Source organism: Takifugu rubripes, chromosome 14 (assembly GCF_901000725.2).
Source record: "Takifugu rubripes chromosome 14, fTakRub1.2, whole genome shotgun sequence".
Classification (NCBI taxonomy): domain Eukaryota; kingdom Metazoa; phylum Chordata; class Actinopteri; order Tetraodontiformes; family Tetraodontidae; genus Takifugu; species Takifugu rubripes.
The window spans coordinates 6,623,875-6,637,954 of NC_042298.1; the positions used below are offsets into that span (position 1 = coordinate 6,623,875).

Genomic DNA, 14,080 nt, shown 5'->3' on the forward strand with positions numbered 1-14,080 from the left:
GTATCAGCGCTGATGGACTTGGCGTCAGACTCCTGCTGGGGGCCTTAAATCTCGTCCAGTCAGCAGATTGGCCCCAGGTAACGTCTGCATGGGCACGTTCACTGCATTCTTCCCAACCAGGAAGAGCCTCTGGCCATGTGTCCACCAGTCCTTGTGCTGCTCCTCAGGCGTTTTTATTACCATCCCCCACTCAGAGGGAGGGCCTGGACCAGTGTCTGCTGTCGGGCCCCCAGTGCCCAGCGGGGCCTAATATGATGCAGATGTCAAAGGGTTAACATGGAGCTGATTCACTCCTGATTCCTTTTTTTTTTTTTTTTTGGTTTCCAGCCAGTTCTTCCATCACCTCCCCTAATGCAAGAAAAAGAATGAAGGAAGATGTTTGTGAACGCTCCATAAAATTTCGGTGAACCGGGCAGAACCCTGCCATGGTTTTACATCACCGCCGTCACGGAGAAACCTTTGATCTCTTTGGGATAACAAAGAGATACACCTGTGGAGCGCGGCATTACATTTATTAATCCCTTAATCCCACTGAGGAATGTGGCTCTTTGGCTCCTGTCACCCATTCCCGCTCACACACATCCACAGAACATCTACACACACGCCAGGCTCCTCTCAGCAGTGGACAAAACACGTTCACAAGAGACCAACAGTGCAAATGACGCACAAACAGTTGTGAAGTAGGCCATTCCCGTTTTCACCATTATTTCCACAGATGGGCTGACGTGTTTTGGGGGCTTTCAACCGAGGCGTGTGCCCCGGTGAGTGAGCCCACAGGATGTGGTACCGGCCGTCCTGACCATCCACCCTGCACACTCTTTCTTCACATCGGAAGCAGAAATGGTTGAATCATCACCCACGGGGGGATAGGGGGGGGGGACTCGCTGCCCGTCCAGCTGTGGGTAGAGATGGGCAGGGCTTTTGGACGTCCTACACCTGGGTAGGAGAGGTTCAGGTTATCCTAATGTTCATTACTATTATTATAATTGGAATCTTGCAGAAGTGACATTGACTCCAACAAGAGTAATGATAATGTGGTTCAGCTCAGTGGACTGTAACTGTGTAATGCAATAAATCCATCCAAGTGTGGAGGGGTCAGCCCACCTCCCCTCTCCAGTCTTGCTCTAATTGTTTCCTGGCACCTGATCTGAACTCTGAATATCAAACACTGGCACACAAAAATGTGGTGCTAATCAGGAAGATAAGGCTGAAATGTTGCAGACCACCTGCTGACCTCACCAGGTCCATCCTCCGAATGAGACGGTGATGGCTGCGTTTGTTCCCTTTCTTTTCTCTTTGTTTTGCAATACCTCATCCTTTCAAAAAGGAATTATCTTATGAACAGCATTCACAGAAGTTTATAAATGCACAAATCTAACTGCAGTTTCTGACTGTTTGTTTTGTTTGATTGGGTGTTTTATTTTAGAACATTCTGTAAATGTGATGAGAAACCAGTCTCCTACTGGGAGGACACGGCAAGGGAATCCAGCGTCTTTCATGTGGTCTCAATCATCAAAGATTTCAAACTCACGGGTCCTGTGTGCTCGAAACTCTGCTGGTCAGCAGATGAAGAAAAACTGTGGTGAACCTTTCTGTCGATTCCCTGAAATCCTCTGCTGGCACCTCATTTCAAAACTTAAAGAACTGCAGAATTTGCATTCACTTTACTTCTTCTACCTAGTTCTCAGAAACACGCCATCTATATTTGATTTCGAATTGAATGGGAAATAAGTGCGCGCAGACACTTGCGTGAATTGTGTAATAACACACAGCAAGCACAGCAAATAAAAACGCGTGATTCGAAAAACGCCTCAGAAAGTAACTTGATGAAACAGCTGGGTAAATGAGAAATGGACGTGTGTCAGGCGTGCACGAGCAGCTGGATGCACGAGCAGCTGGAGGTGGAGCCGCCCCGTCTCCAGGAAACATCCTTTAAATCGGCTGGTGGGAGTGTGCAGCAGCATTAACACCGCAGACGGAGGGAAGCATCCAGCGTCAAGTCTCTGAAAGGTTCGACAACCACGGGAAAGAACAAAGCATAAACGATGTGTGGTGAGTTGTCCTTTACAGAGTAAATAAAGTTCTACGCGAGTATTACGCATGCCAAGCCACACGGACGGGAATATGTCACAAATGTCAAGTAACGTCGAGATGGTTTAGTCTGTTGATGGTTTAGTCTGTTGATGGTCTAGTCTGTTGATGGTTTAGTCTGTTGCGCTATCGTGTCGCTACAGTATTATAATGGACGTCAAAGTTGCTGGACGGACCAGCAGCGCCTCTCTCTTCTCGTGTGTGGGTGCCCGAGGAGCTTGCAGTGCTACGTGTCAGGAGTGCGGCCGAATGGGCGAAGTTTTCCACCATACAAATGCTTAACAAAAGTTCTCCGCGCACTAGCGGAGCCGTTTTTGCATATAGTGCCTTCTAACTGTCCGAAAGTGTTGGGGGAGGGAGGGGTGGGGGTGGGGTGTGTTAATATTTAGTATTTGAAGTGCCAAGGTAGCCGGGAGCGGTCAGCTACCTGCTGGATCCAACACTGCGCCAATGTGCGCCAGTCAATGGTCAGCTGTGTCTTCACAAGCCCGGCTGAGACATTCCTGCACACACACGTACACACGCACGCACGCACGCACGCACACTCAGCCATCTTAGCAGCATCTTGCTGTCACTGTTGTGGTCAAATTACTGAAATGTCTCCGTAATGGTATCCTTCCTGTCAAAATTCCACTTCTCCCATTTTGTTTGTGGCATCACGATGTGGTCGACGTGAATAATCATCAGATTCAGCAGAACTCTTCTCCAGGAAGCGGATTGCAATGGAAAACTCCAGCGCGTTCAAGTTTTTCTCTGAGGATGCTGTTGTGCTCTTTCCAAGCCTCCGTAAAGACCAGAACATCTCACAGAATTCCTTCTCTGTTTCTAAAAGGGATCTTTGCCTACCTGAATTACCGAGTGCCTCGCACCAGAAAGGAGATATTTGAGACTCTGGTGAAGGGACTGCAGAGGCTGGAGTACAGAGGGTACGATTCAGCAGGTATAAGGCACACAGCTCCACAACGCTACACACACACACACACACACGCACACGCACACACACACAGAACTGCTTATAGTGCTTCCTGCCAACACCTGTGCGTCAGGTCCATAAATATCACCATTAGCTCTAAAGGCTCCTGGCCTGTTTGGGCTGTTTTGGGAGGCTTTTGATGTAGATGTCTATGCCAACTAAAGCATGAACATGGCATGCTATGAAACTGCACCTACAGGATACGTCAGAGGGACGGTCCCAAGGCTTTATGTCTGGTGACATGCTTTCAATACCACAAATGAGGACAAACCTGTATATCAGCCAACACCTATTGTAATAGCTGAGATCCTGGGCAACCTGTGAAAGTAGATCCTGCTTGTGTGAATCAATCCTTCTTTCACTGCACACGACACTAAACAGCAACATCCTGCTCCCTGAATATTGACACATGTAGACACACACTCAGCGCCTCTACTTCAGAATTAAGGTCACAACTCAGTGATGATTTCCTGCTTCTGGCACAGGTAGACAAATACACTCCCTCGATAAATATAACTGGGCATATAGCCTGTAAAGCCACAGTCACTCCCAGCCACCACGTATTCCGACTCTCGGCCTTGTTTGCAGGCATCGCCGTCGATGGTCCCAACAAGTCCGACTCTGACATCCACGGCAAATCCATCTCCCTGATCAAGAAGTCAGGGAAGGTCAAGGCTCTGGACGAGGAGCTGTACAGTGAGTCCACGCTTTACATTTATCATCACGCTTGATTTCTTATGAAATCTGATTCACTTACATGACATCCATAGAATTTACAATTCATTTTCTGGGACCTGTAACAAAACCAGGTTAACAAAAGATATAAATCCTCTCATATAAATTAGCATTGGCTTCATTTTTCTTTAAACATCAATCTGACTGCAAATGTTAATTACAGAATATGTTGTTTTTAAGGTAATAATATATATTTTATGCTTTCTTGTGTGATGTGACTGTGAACTTTGCCTGCTGTCCTCATAAGTATTGATGAATATTATGCTTGTGTCTACAGAGAAAGACTCGCTGGACCTGGACGAGGAGCTCTTCACACACTTCGGCATCGCTCACACTCGATGGGCCACGCACGGAGAGCCCAGCATCGCCAACAGCCACCCTCACCGCTCCGACAAGGACAACGGTAACGCCTACTGACGCACACTGATTGACATTTGATCAGGTTTCCATCAAACGCTGCACGTTTGCTGTGGAAGATTTTCGCATTAACAATTGCTTCTTCAGCGGAAACAGCAGCTGCTTTAAATAGCACCAGAAGGCCTTTAATCTGAGACCTGCCCTGAATAATGAAACTATTCTTGCAATAGTGGTTAGCGTGTCTCAACTGATCCTCACAACAATGGGTGAATGCCTTATGGACAAATATAGAAGCAAGCTTTGACAGTCAAAGGTGTGTCAACATGCACCTTGGCTGTAGACTAAGGTGTATCTGCTCGTAAAATCATGTTAGACTACACCTCACAGATTCTTTCTGACAGCCATTAGTAGTGTGTTATAAATCAATTTAATTCTTCCCTGGTTGTTATTGATTGGAACCCTGATTGGGGTTCTAGATTTAGCTCTAATATTTACATCTTTCTATGGTTTTCATATCATTTAAAACGTTTCCACAAACGTGGGTATGCAGCCTAGTGTGGATTCAGCTCTGAGAGTGTAAACATCTGTCCAGGGTGAATCCAGATCAGGAGCGCATAGGTGGATTAACAGGATCATCAGGTAGATCGATGTTCGGTCTCTTTAGTCTGATGTGTTTACTGCTGCTTTCACAGCGTTTGTCGTCATCCACAATGGCATCATCACCAACTACAAAGAGCTGCGGGAGTATCTGGTGAGTCAGAGCGAAGCTGTCAACTGTGACATGTGCGCTGACAAAGGCGCCACAACCCTCCGCGGTGTTCACGCCCAGCTCACGGGACACGAGATTAACCTGCATCACACTGTCCGTCTAAAGCAGATGAGACTGAAAACATAGGCTGATCTATATTTGGTCTGTATGTCAGATTATCAGTGTCAGAGACAAGATTGACATCTGACCTACAGCTCGGTTATATATAACCCTGCTATTAGTTCAATCATAAATGCTTTAACGGGCGGGAGGTAATATATGTTGAATAATGGAGTTGCTGAGTCACAAACTGAAAGTGGATTTACTTAAGAAAAACAATGAATCATCTGAGTAGTTCTGGGCTTGCCTAGTTCTCCCTCGCTGGTCTTCAGCCTGGTTTTATCGGGGCCAGTGATAACCCTTGCGTCTTCCCAGCTGTGTAATGACGGCCATTGCAGTTGCTCGAGGACGTAAATAACAGACGTTGAAGTTGACACATAGAGATAAGTGATGAGAAGTGGCAGCAACAGCCCTGTTAACGACCTCGGCTGATGGTAAATACCTGGGATTCCTAATCAGCCGCCCCGAACCGACAAAGCACGAGAGGTTATTGAGTCTCCACGGTTAATAATACAACCCTTTCTTACTACAGTTGCACGTGAATTCATTATCCTGCTGCAAACGCTCGCTTGTTCTGCAACACTTTAGCATTATCATTTCATTATCATAATCATTTATCTATATGAAGCAGGCAATTAGTGTGATTTATTTATCATCAACTTTAATATAGCATTTATAGTTCTAAAAAAATGCGAGCAATTGCAGCAGGGCTCATATGAGAAGTCTGCCTAGTAATAAATCTTAACCGTGTCCCTTCACAGATCACCAAAGGATACGAATTTGAGTCAGAAACGGACACTGAAGTGATCCCAAAATTGATCAAGTACGTCTATGACAACCGGGAGGGGGAGAGCGTCACCTTTTCCACCCTGGTGGAGCAAGTTATTCAACAACTGGTGAGCAGATGCACGATACCTAATGTTACAACGCAAAAGCACCGATGTTTTAAAACATGAGACCGCGTTTTTGTGTTAGAGCCTGAATCTGTCCTGGTCCGCTCAGACTGGACAGTCAACATCTTTATTTAACCATCACGAGTGTCTTAGCTTTTAGCATCCCTACGCACCATCCGGGTGTATTTTCGTGTGTGTGTGTGTGCGCATTTGCTCAGTTGCAATCAATGAGGTGATTGATTAAGGTGGACTAGACCAGCAGCTCATCAGCTGCTCAGGACAGTAATCCCGACCTTGACTGAAGACATCATCACTGACATTAGGACACGTTAGGACGTGTGGCTTTGAGGATCTGTTCAGGTGATGTCGGAGCAGCAGGAGCTGTTCTGTTTATGGCTCATCTTTGCAGAAATCAGCAACGGACGAGTCCAGATGCCATCAGGTCGTAGCCAGGAGATCATATCGCTGCTGTTGTTGTTAAACTGGGTACAAATGCAACCCCGGTCCAACTCTTTCATACCAGACAATATTTGGTCACTTGTGGTTTCGTGCTGTTTTGGAAAAGGTTGCCCTCAACTTGTTTGGTGCGTTTGAAAGTAGTTTTCCATGATTTTTAAGGTTAGTAATGCAGCATCATCGCATGTGTCATGCACACGATTCCCATGAGTCTGCAGACAGACAAATATTCAGTCTGTTAAACTCCTGTATACATCACAAAAAACGTTTCTGTAGCAACCACCCAAGCAGCGCTGAAGTCACCGCTGGTCGGAGCGCACCTCCCTTTTCCATGAGGACTTCTGCGCGTCAGAGCTTTCCTCTGTTGGCTTGAGTGGACTCTTCTGAAAGACAGGGGAGGCAAGCGTGGGCCTTTAGGATTTGCACTAATAGGAACCAGATAGCAACACGAGCCTCACGGCCTCGGAGCCCCTCTGTCTCTCTCCCCTCTGCCTGCTTCTACGGCCCACTCTCAAAACCACACACACACAGCCAGTTCTGTTCTAACCACCACAGGAAGCCGTGTAGCCAGACCGTGCTTTCGAAACACAGCTGAGGTTATACAATCGAGTCTTTAACCTATCAGTCCCGCAACTTCCAAACCCTCACCAAAAAAATGAAACTCCACCGAGCCCCAGCGATGCAAAAACCTCATTTGTGTTCAGGAAATGTATGTTTGAAATGTTCCGCACCTCCCAGGAACACTGGCTTTACTTTCTCTTGACGGTTTTATTTCAATATCTCAGACGGGCTTTTGTTTCCTTGCCTCCTAATCACCTTCTGCTGTGTCGGGGTTTCATCACTCTCATGTAAACTCTGTGTTTGCTCCGCATCCTTTTCTTCCCAGGAGGGGGCCTTCGCTCTGGTGTTTAAAAGTCGCCATTTCCCCGAAGAGGCTGTGGCAACCAGGTTAGTACACTCATGCAAACACACACACACACACACGCACACACACACACACGTGCGCATGCACGAGCCCGTGCACCTTTGAATCCATATTTTTGCGGGCAGTGAATGAGGCTCTCTGTGAGTCATCCCTGCTGCTGCTGCTGCAGTGAGGCAATCCCAAATGTTCTCTGTGGTGACACCTTTAACTCTGGTTCATCCTGTTTCACCAAAACCGCTGACTTTGCTTTTACGGTGAATCAGGTCGGGTGGGATTCTTTAAATTTCTTTTCTCAAGTGTCATTTCCCCGAATTCCCATTCAACTGAATTCCATCTCGGCTGTTGAGATGAGTCCATGTTCTCCATCTCTGAGCTGCTGTCCACATGATGATCTTTCTGTGAGTCAGCAATGGAAGTCTAGAGTTTCCTGTTTTGCTTCCTAGAAAAGTGGCCTCCCAGGAAGATTCCTGGTTAATCACCTCTTATCGTTCCATTTTACTTTCTATCCTTCTGCGGATCACCGTGTTGTTCCAGGTCAGAGGAGTTTCGGTTGAATGGGAGAAAAAAGAAAGGTAGCTGTGAGAGATGCATGGCAGCTAAGAGGACTGGCATTTGTGGTCTGGAAAATACATTTCATAATCTAAGATGGAGTTGGACCCTGGCAAACACTCCAGTTCGGGACAAAGGGCAGAGTTGTGAGTGGGGAAAGGACATGAATGAAATGGCCAACTACGAAGACAAGAGGAGGAGCTTTAGAACGCTGGAGTTCCACAGAAATGAAAGCAAATGTGTCAAAGCAGGAGTGTGCTACTAGGGATGTGGTGGGAGGTGGACTTTAATATTAGCTGCATGCGTTGGCCTTTTTTCCCACCATTTACCCATTCGGTAATAATTATGTTGTTTATCTCTGTCTCTTCTTGGCTTTCTTGGGGTACATACTGTACATCAACCACATGTTTGAGCTTCCTTTTTAAGCCCCAGCCCCCCTTGAATCAACCAGCAGTTACAGACACTATCAGTCATGATGTTGTAGGTGTGGGCGTAGATGGTTTTAATTGGGCGGTGAGGAAAGAGATGAGAGGTCCTCCAAGGTTAACAGCATCTCATTCGTTCAAACGAAAGCACTTGTGAACATGTCCGACCCTGTTCTTCATCTCCACACCGCCGTTCGCCTCCACTGACCCTTCTTACATGTTCAAACAGGAGAGGAAGTCCGCTGCTCATCGGAGTGCGAAGCAAGGAAGAGCTGTTGACCGACAACATCCAAGTTCAGTACAATGGCGGTGAGTCCTGCTCCTCTGGCTGCCTCTGCAATTGCACTACAACCTAAACACACACACACACACACACAGATCTACTCATGCTATAGGAGCATCTTGAATCTTTAATCTCCCTAAACGTGCTGAGAAAAGATCTGAAATTTCTCTGTTGTCGGCTGTTGTTACAGATTCACTCACCCTGATAAGAGCAAATAAGGAAAGACTTGGTTATCATAAATGTTTATTGTCCTTTTCCTTCTTTTTGTTGCTTCTCAGAACTGTTGTACACAGAACTGTTGTCATCCTATCTTTCTATGTACATTTTATGAATTTTGATGACTCAGTCGAGATGAGGCCAAAGTGCAGATCAGAGATCCGGGCAGCACGAATTGTTTTTATGGTTGCCCAATAATGAAAATTGTTCATGCCAAAATTAACACAGATAGGTTCCTTGTGGTTGACCCCAGTTTCTGCTGACAGTTTCCTTCCTTTGAGGGAACATCTTGTGTGTACCAGTTTTTAGAGAAATACTTAACAGGAAGATTCACCAAATTGTGTCCTATATCCTAAAAGTGAAAATAAATATCGACAGAATAAGGGGAACCGAAGGGATTTGCCAATGTTGGTAAAATTGGGGAACCATTCAGAAAGGAACAGTTGGTTTCAGATCATTTTATATATCATGCAACTTTTGGATTATCATTTTAAGGCCGTTTTAAAAACATCTCTACTGCTCAAAGTCTCAGCACAGCAGTAATAAGCTGATCACAGAAGACAGGCTTTAAATGCTTAGCATATTTCTTTTAGTCACTTGCAGCTCAGACCTTTGACCCTAGGCCTCTGACTTTTAACCCTCAAGCTCACTTCAAGGACGGAATCCAGGGGAAGAACACCCATAACCGTCCAGACTCCTCTACCGCGATCAACTCTGTGAGCGATGGCAAGAGTGTGGAGTATTATTTTGCCTCAGATGCGAGGTGAGGGATGTTAACAAGTGTTTCGTTGCAAATCTGAGGTCATGACGTTCATTTCACACACGTTTAAGGCCTTTTGCCATCATAGCAGTGGACATCATTTTTAAATATCCCTGTTTCGTCCTCCCACAGTGCCATCATTGAACACACCAACAAGGTGCTGTACATGGAGGATGACGACATTGCAGTGGTGACCAACGGGAACCTCTCAATCCACAGAGTCAACCGACAGGCTGGTGAGGATCCAGTAAGGGCAATCCAGACCTTACAGATGGAGCTGCAGCAGATCATGAAAGGTCAGTTTTAAAGAAGAGGTTTATGAACACGGCATCTAAAAAAACAAAAACTGCCTGCACGCAGACTGTGTTGCAAATCAAATCCTGCTTTTTCTACGGTAACATTTGCGCCCCCTGCTGGTTAAAGAGGGCGCAGCTGCATAGACGCTCAGTCCTCCCCATATCTCAGCTGATTCATATCTGATCATCTGCTTTGCAGGCAACTTCGATTCTTTCATGCAGAAGGAGATCTTTGAGCAGCCAGAGACAGTAGTCAACACCATGAGAGGACGCATTTGTTTTGACAGCAACAAAGGTGATCAAAAAGCCCTTTCAAGCTTTTAAAATCCTTGTAGTAACTGCAGGAATAAATTAAATCTTTTTTGTCACTAATAGAGGAGCTAAGCCAATACCTCATTCAATTAACATTGCTATTAAAAGGAACGAAACCATGGAATAGACTTGACATGGTTATTAGTTGCAAGACAATTTTGACCAAGTAATACACCTGTATGAATGTTTTGCTTGGAATGTGTGCACTGGGCCCTTACACATGCAGTCAGGGAGCAGCGGAGTGTTTGACATAAGTCTGTGGCCTGTTTTTTTAGTGATTCTTGGTGGGTTGAAGGATCACCTGAAGGAAATCAAGCGGTGCAAACGACTAATGATGATTGGCTGTGGCACTAGCTTCCACGCTGCGGTGGCTGTGAGTCAAAGATACATGCTTGTGTTAGAATGTAGTTAAATTAATCCCATTAGAATGTTTGGTGTTAATTTCTAAACCGTTTTTTTTATAAAACGGTGATAGTTGGTTGTAACAGGAGTGGTTTCCTTATGTTCAGACCCGGCAGGTGCTTGAAGAGCTGACAGAACTGCCTGTCATGGTGGAGCTGGCAAGCGATTTCTTGGACCGCAACACACCTGTTTTCAGGGATGACGTGTGCTTCTTCATCAGCCAATCAGGTGAGGGGCGCACAAAAGCGCTAAATTCCCACCCTCACTCGTTTCACTGCCTGCTAATTTCAGACATTTTTGGATATGAAAAGGCCTTAAAAGCGAGACTCTCTCCCCATCCTGTACCATAATCATACATTTTCTTTTACGCAATCCCAAATTTTCCTCAGGAGAGACAGCAGACACCCTGATGGCGTTGCGCTACTGCAAGAAAAACGGCGCCCTCACAGTTGGTATAACCAACACTGTGGGCAGCTCCATCTGCAGACAAACCAACTGTGGCGTCCACGTCAATGCTGGTCCTGAAATCGGAGTGGCTAGCACCAAGGTAGGCCTTCTAATTCCATGAAACATAAATCAGAATGAAATAAAACCTGAAACAATAAAGTTGCTATTTATTATCTATTACTCTTGAGCCTGTATCGCAATATGTCCTTGGAGAATTCCTCTCATTCTGGGGATGTGCGCTTGTCTTCCTGTATGTGATCCAGGCCTACACCAGTCAGTTCGTGGCTCTCGTCATGTTTGCCCTGATGATGAGTGAGGACAAGTTGTCCCTGCAGCCTAGAAGACTGGAGATCATCAATGGTTTTAGGGTGCTACCAGGTCAGTCTGGAAAGCAGAAACTGACATTTTGTCTTATTCTGTTCTTCTATTAAAATACTGTTTGTCTTGCATAGAGCTGATTAAGAAAGTTTTGTCCCTGGATGACAAGATTAAGGCCATTGCAAACGAACTGTATCAGCAGAAATCGCTTTTGGTCATGGGTCGAGGGTTCCACTACGCCACATGCCTCGAGGGGGCGCTGGTGAGTAGCATAACCAAATCAACCGTCACACAGTATAACAGCGTTGAAATGTCAGGTGCTCTCTGCCTCGTCTTACTTTAATTTTTTCAAATACAGAAAATCAAGGAGATCACTTACATGCACTCCGAGGGCATCCTGGCCGGTGAGCTGAAGCACGGACCTCTGGCCCTCGTGGACAAAGAAATGCCCGTCATCATGATCATCATGAGGGATGCCTGCTACAACAAGTGCCAGAATGCTCTGCAGCAAGTCACGGCCAGATCAGTAAGCTCTGGGAAACACAATACACACAGTGAATGATGTGTTACTGGCACATGGCTGACCTCTGGTTGTGTCCACACCAGGGGCGACCCATCATCCTCTGTTGCCAGGATGACCCTGAAATGAGTCAGATCGCCTACCAGACCATTGAGCTGCCACAGACTGTGGACTGCCTGCAGGGCATCCTCAGCGTTATCCCCCTGCAGCTCCTGTCCTTCCATCTGGCAGTCTTACGAGGATATGACGTAAGTCACGCGAAAAGGACCACAGTGACATTTGTTTCGGTTACTAGTGTCACCGATAATGTGAGGAAAGATAACTGATTATAGAAGCTCGTGTTAAACTACAACGTCCTACTTTTGGTAGCGTTTGATCGCGATTAATTTTTTTATTTTTGATAGTCAGACACCTCGAGGCGGAATTTATATTGGAGCCATAATCACAGAAACGTCTGTGTTAGACATGCACATCGAGAAAATGTCCATTTAAATCTTTTTTGTTAAACTAATGCTGGCCTGGGCTTTAAGTTGGACTCTCCAATATAGTGTTTTGTTCTCTTTATTACTATCTTTGTTTCATTTCATGATTTTGCCAAGTCGAAAAGCTCTGAATTTTGCAGATCAGGATTTCTCTTTAGCACTATAATTACTTTTTCCCACCTTTCTTTTCAAAATTTATATTTAATAGTCATTTTAATATCTTCCCAGTAATGCTTAAAATCCACTTTTGTCTCCATGGTGTATTTGTAAGCAGAACCACTAATTAAGCTGTGGTGAGACTTTCTAGACACAAATGTGTTCCCATTTCAACCAGTAATTGAGAGGCAACCAGCAGCTAGCTGGATTTTTGTTTAATAATTATGCTGTCGCTTAAAACTTAAGCAGAAGCTCATCAGCTCTGTGCATGAATGTGTGTGATTGATTAATTTACCAGATGAGAAGGTGCTGCCCTATGAGGCGATCCTTTTCCCACACTTGAAATGCAAAGATGGCATTAAAAAAATGAAAACCATGTAAATGTCATGGACACGAGAGCAATGACAGAATGTGTGGTTGTAATAATCTCATTGTGAGCACTAAAGAATTTTCTTACACATGCAGAACATTCTGAGGGACAGCTGCAGCTAGTTAATTATTCACATACTATACAAGTTTGTACGTAGACCAACCCTTATTAAATATGTCCGCAGTATTTTTCACATAGAAAACCTCTTAAAGGATGGAATCTACAGTATTTTCATCTTTGCTTCTCTAATCTTTTTGCAGGTCGACTTTCCGAGAAACTTAGCCAAGTCTGTGACTGTGGAGTAAATACAACACCCAGGAGAAGGGAGAGAATCCTCCAAGATTTGCAATGAAGTAGTGCAATTTAATGTGTTTATGCAAGTGTGTGTGTGCATGTGTGTGTGTGTGTGTGTTTGCAGGGGAGCGCATGAATGAGGGGAGATCTTTTATGATGCAGTGAGATTTTGCATACATTGTAATGTGAAGTGTATCCAACACACTGTTGACAAAGTGCCAGTGACCTCACAGAACCATGTATGAAAATGACATTCACACTTCCAACCCAGCTTGCTGTGACTTTTGTCTTAAATTGAGCCAAAACAGCACACAGAAATATGGCAGAAAGGTAATGAACTAAAGTATTTATAGTCGTGCAATATTGGGACCAAAAGTGCATTATGAATGTACACAATCACGCCTTGCGTGATGTTTTCAGACTATATTTGCATGACTGGAAAAGTTAGAATTTAACAGTCTTATTACAGAGAGGTTTCGGAGTTAGAAGGCCCTTAATTATTCATTTTAGCCAACTGGGCCATTCATCTCTAAAGTATCTTTTTACAAAACACACCAGTTTATCTTTAAGTCTTGACCATGTATTGGATTGATTTCATAGATTTCTATTATCATGTCATATTATTTTTATTTCAAAAGAAAATATTGCCAATTTATTTAATGGCATTTTCTGAAGTCAAACTCCATTTCCCCTTAAGACGTTCTAAACTGTAACATGGAGCATTTTTATAGCTTTACACATTGAAGAACACATGCAGCAAATAAAGTGTACCTGCATTTTCAATAATACAATAATTTTTGAATGGGTTTACAGTAGTAATAATTATATGACGCATGTATCTGATTTTAGAAATTTAAGGGACTTGATTTTTGTATCCATGTTTATATTTTCTACGGTAGAAATCGCATAATCTGGCACGACCGATCAATAAAATATTTTATATTCAAAAACA

General features: G+C 44.6%; 1 protein-coding gene across 1 annotated transcript; it reads left to right on the top strand.

Annotated features, from left to right (window-relative positions):
* Nucleotides 1-1,903: 1,903 nt before the first annotated feature.
* gfpt2 (glutamine-fructose-6-phosphate transaminase 2) lies at nt 1,904-14,078 on the top strand. Its single transcript, XM_003970390.3, has 19 exons — nt 1,904-2,052; nt 2,924-3,031; nt 3,653-3,760; nt 4,077-4,202; nt 4,849-4,907; nt 5,786-5,920; nt 7,260-7,321; nt 8,502-8,581; nt 9,417-9,534; nt 9,664-9,827; nt 10,027-10,122; nt 10,415-10,512; nt 10,649-10,769; nt 10,931-11,088; nt 11,252-11,366; nt 11,441-11,568; nt 11,665-11,832; nt 11,913-12,074; nt 13,095-14,078. Exons 1-19 carry the CDS (start codon nt 2,046-2,048, stop codon nt 13,137-13,139), a joined length of 2,058 nt encoding a protein of 685 aa, XP_003970439.2. The 5' UTR covers nt 1,904-2,045; the 3' UTR covers nt 13,140-14,078.
* The last annotated feature ends 2 nt before the right edge of the window (nt 14,079-14,080 follow it).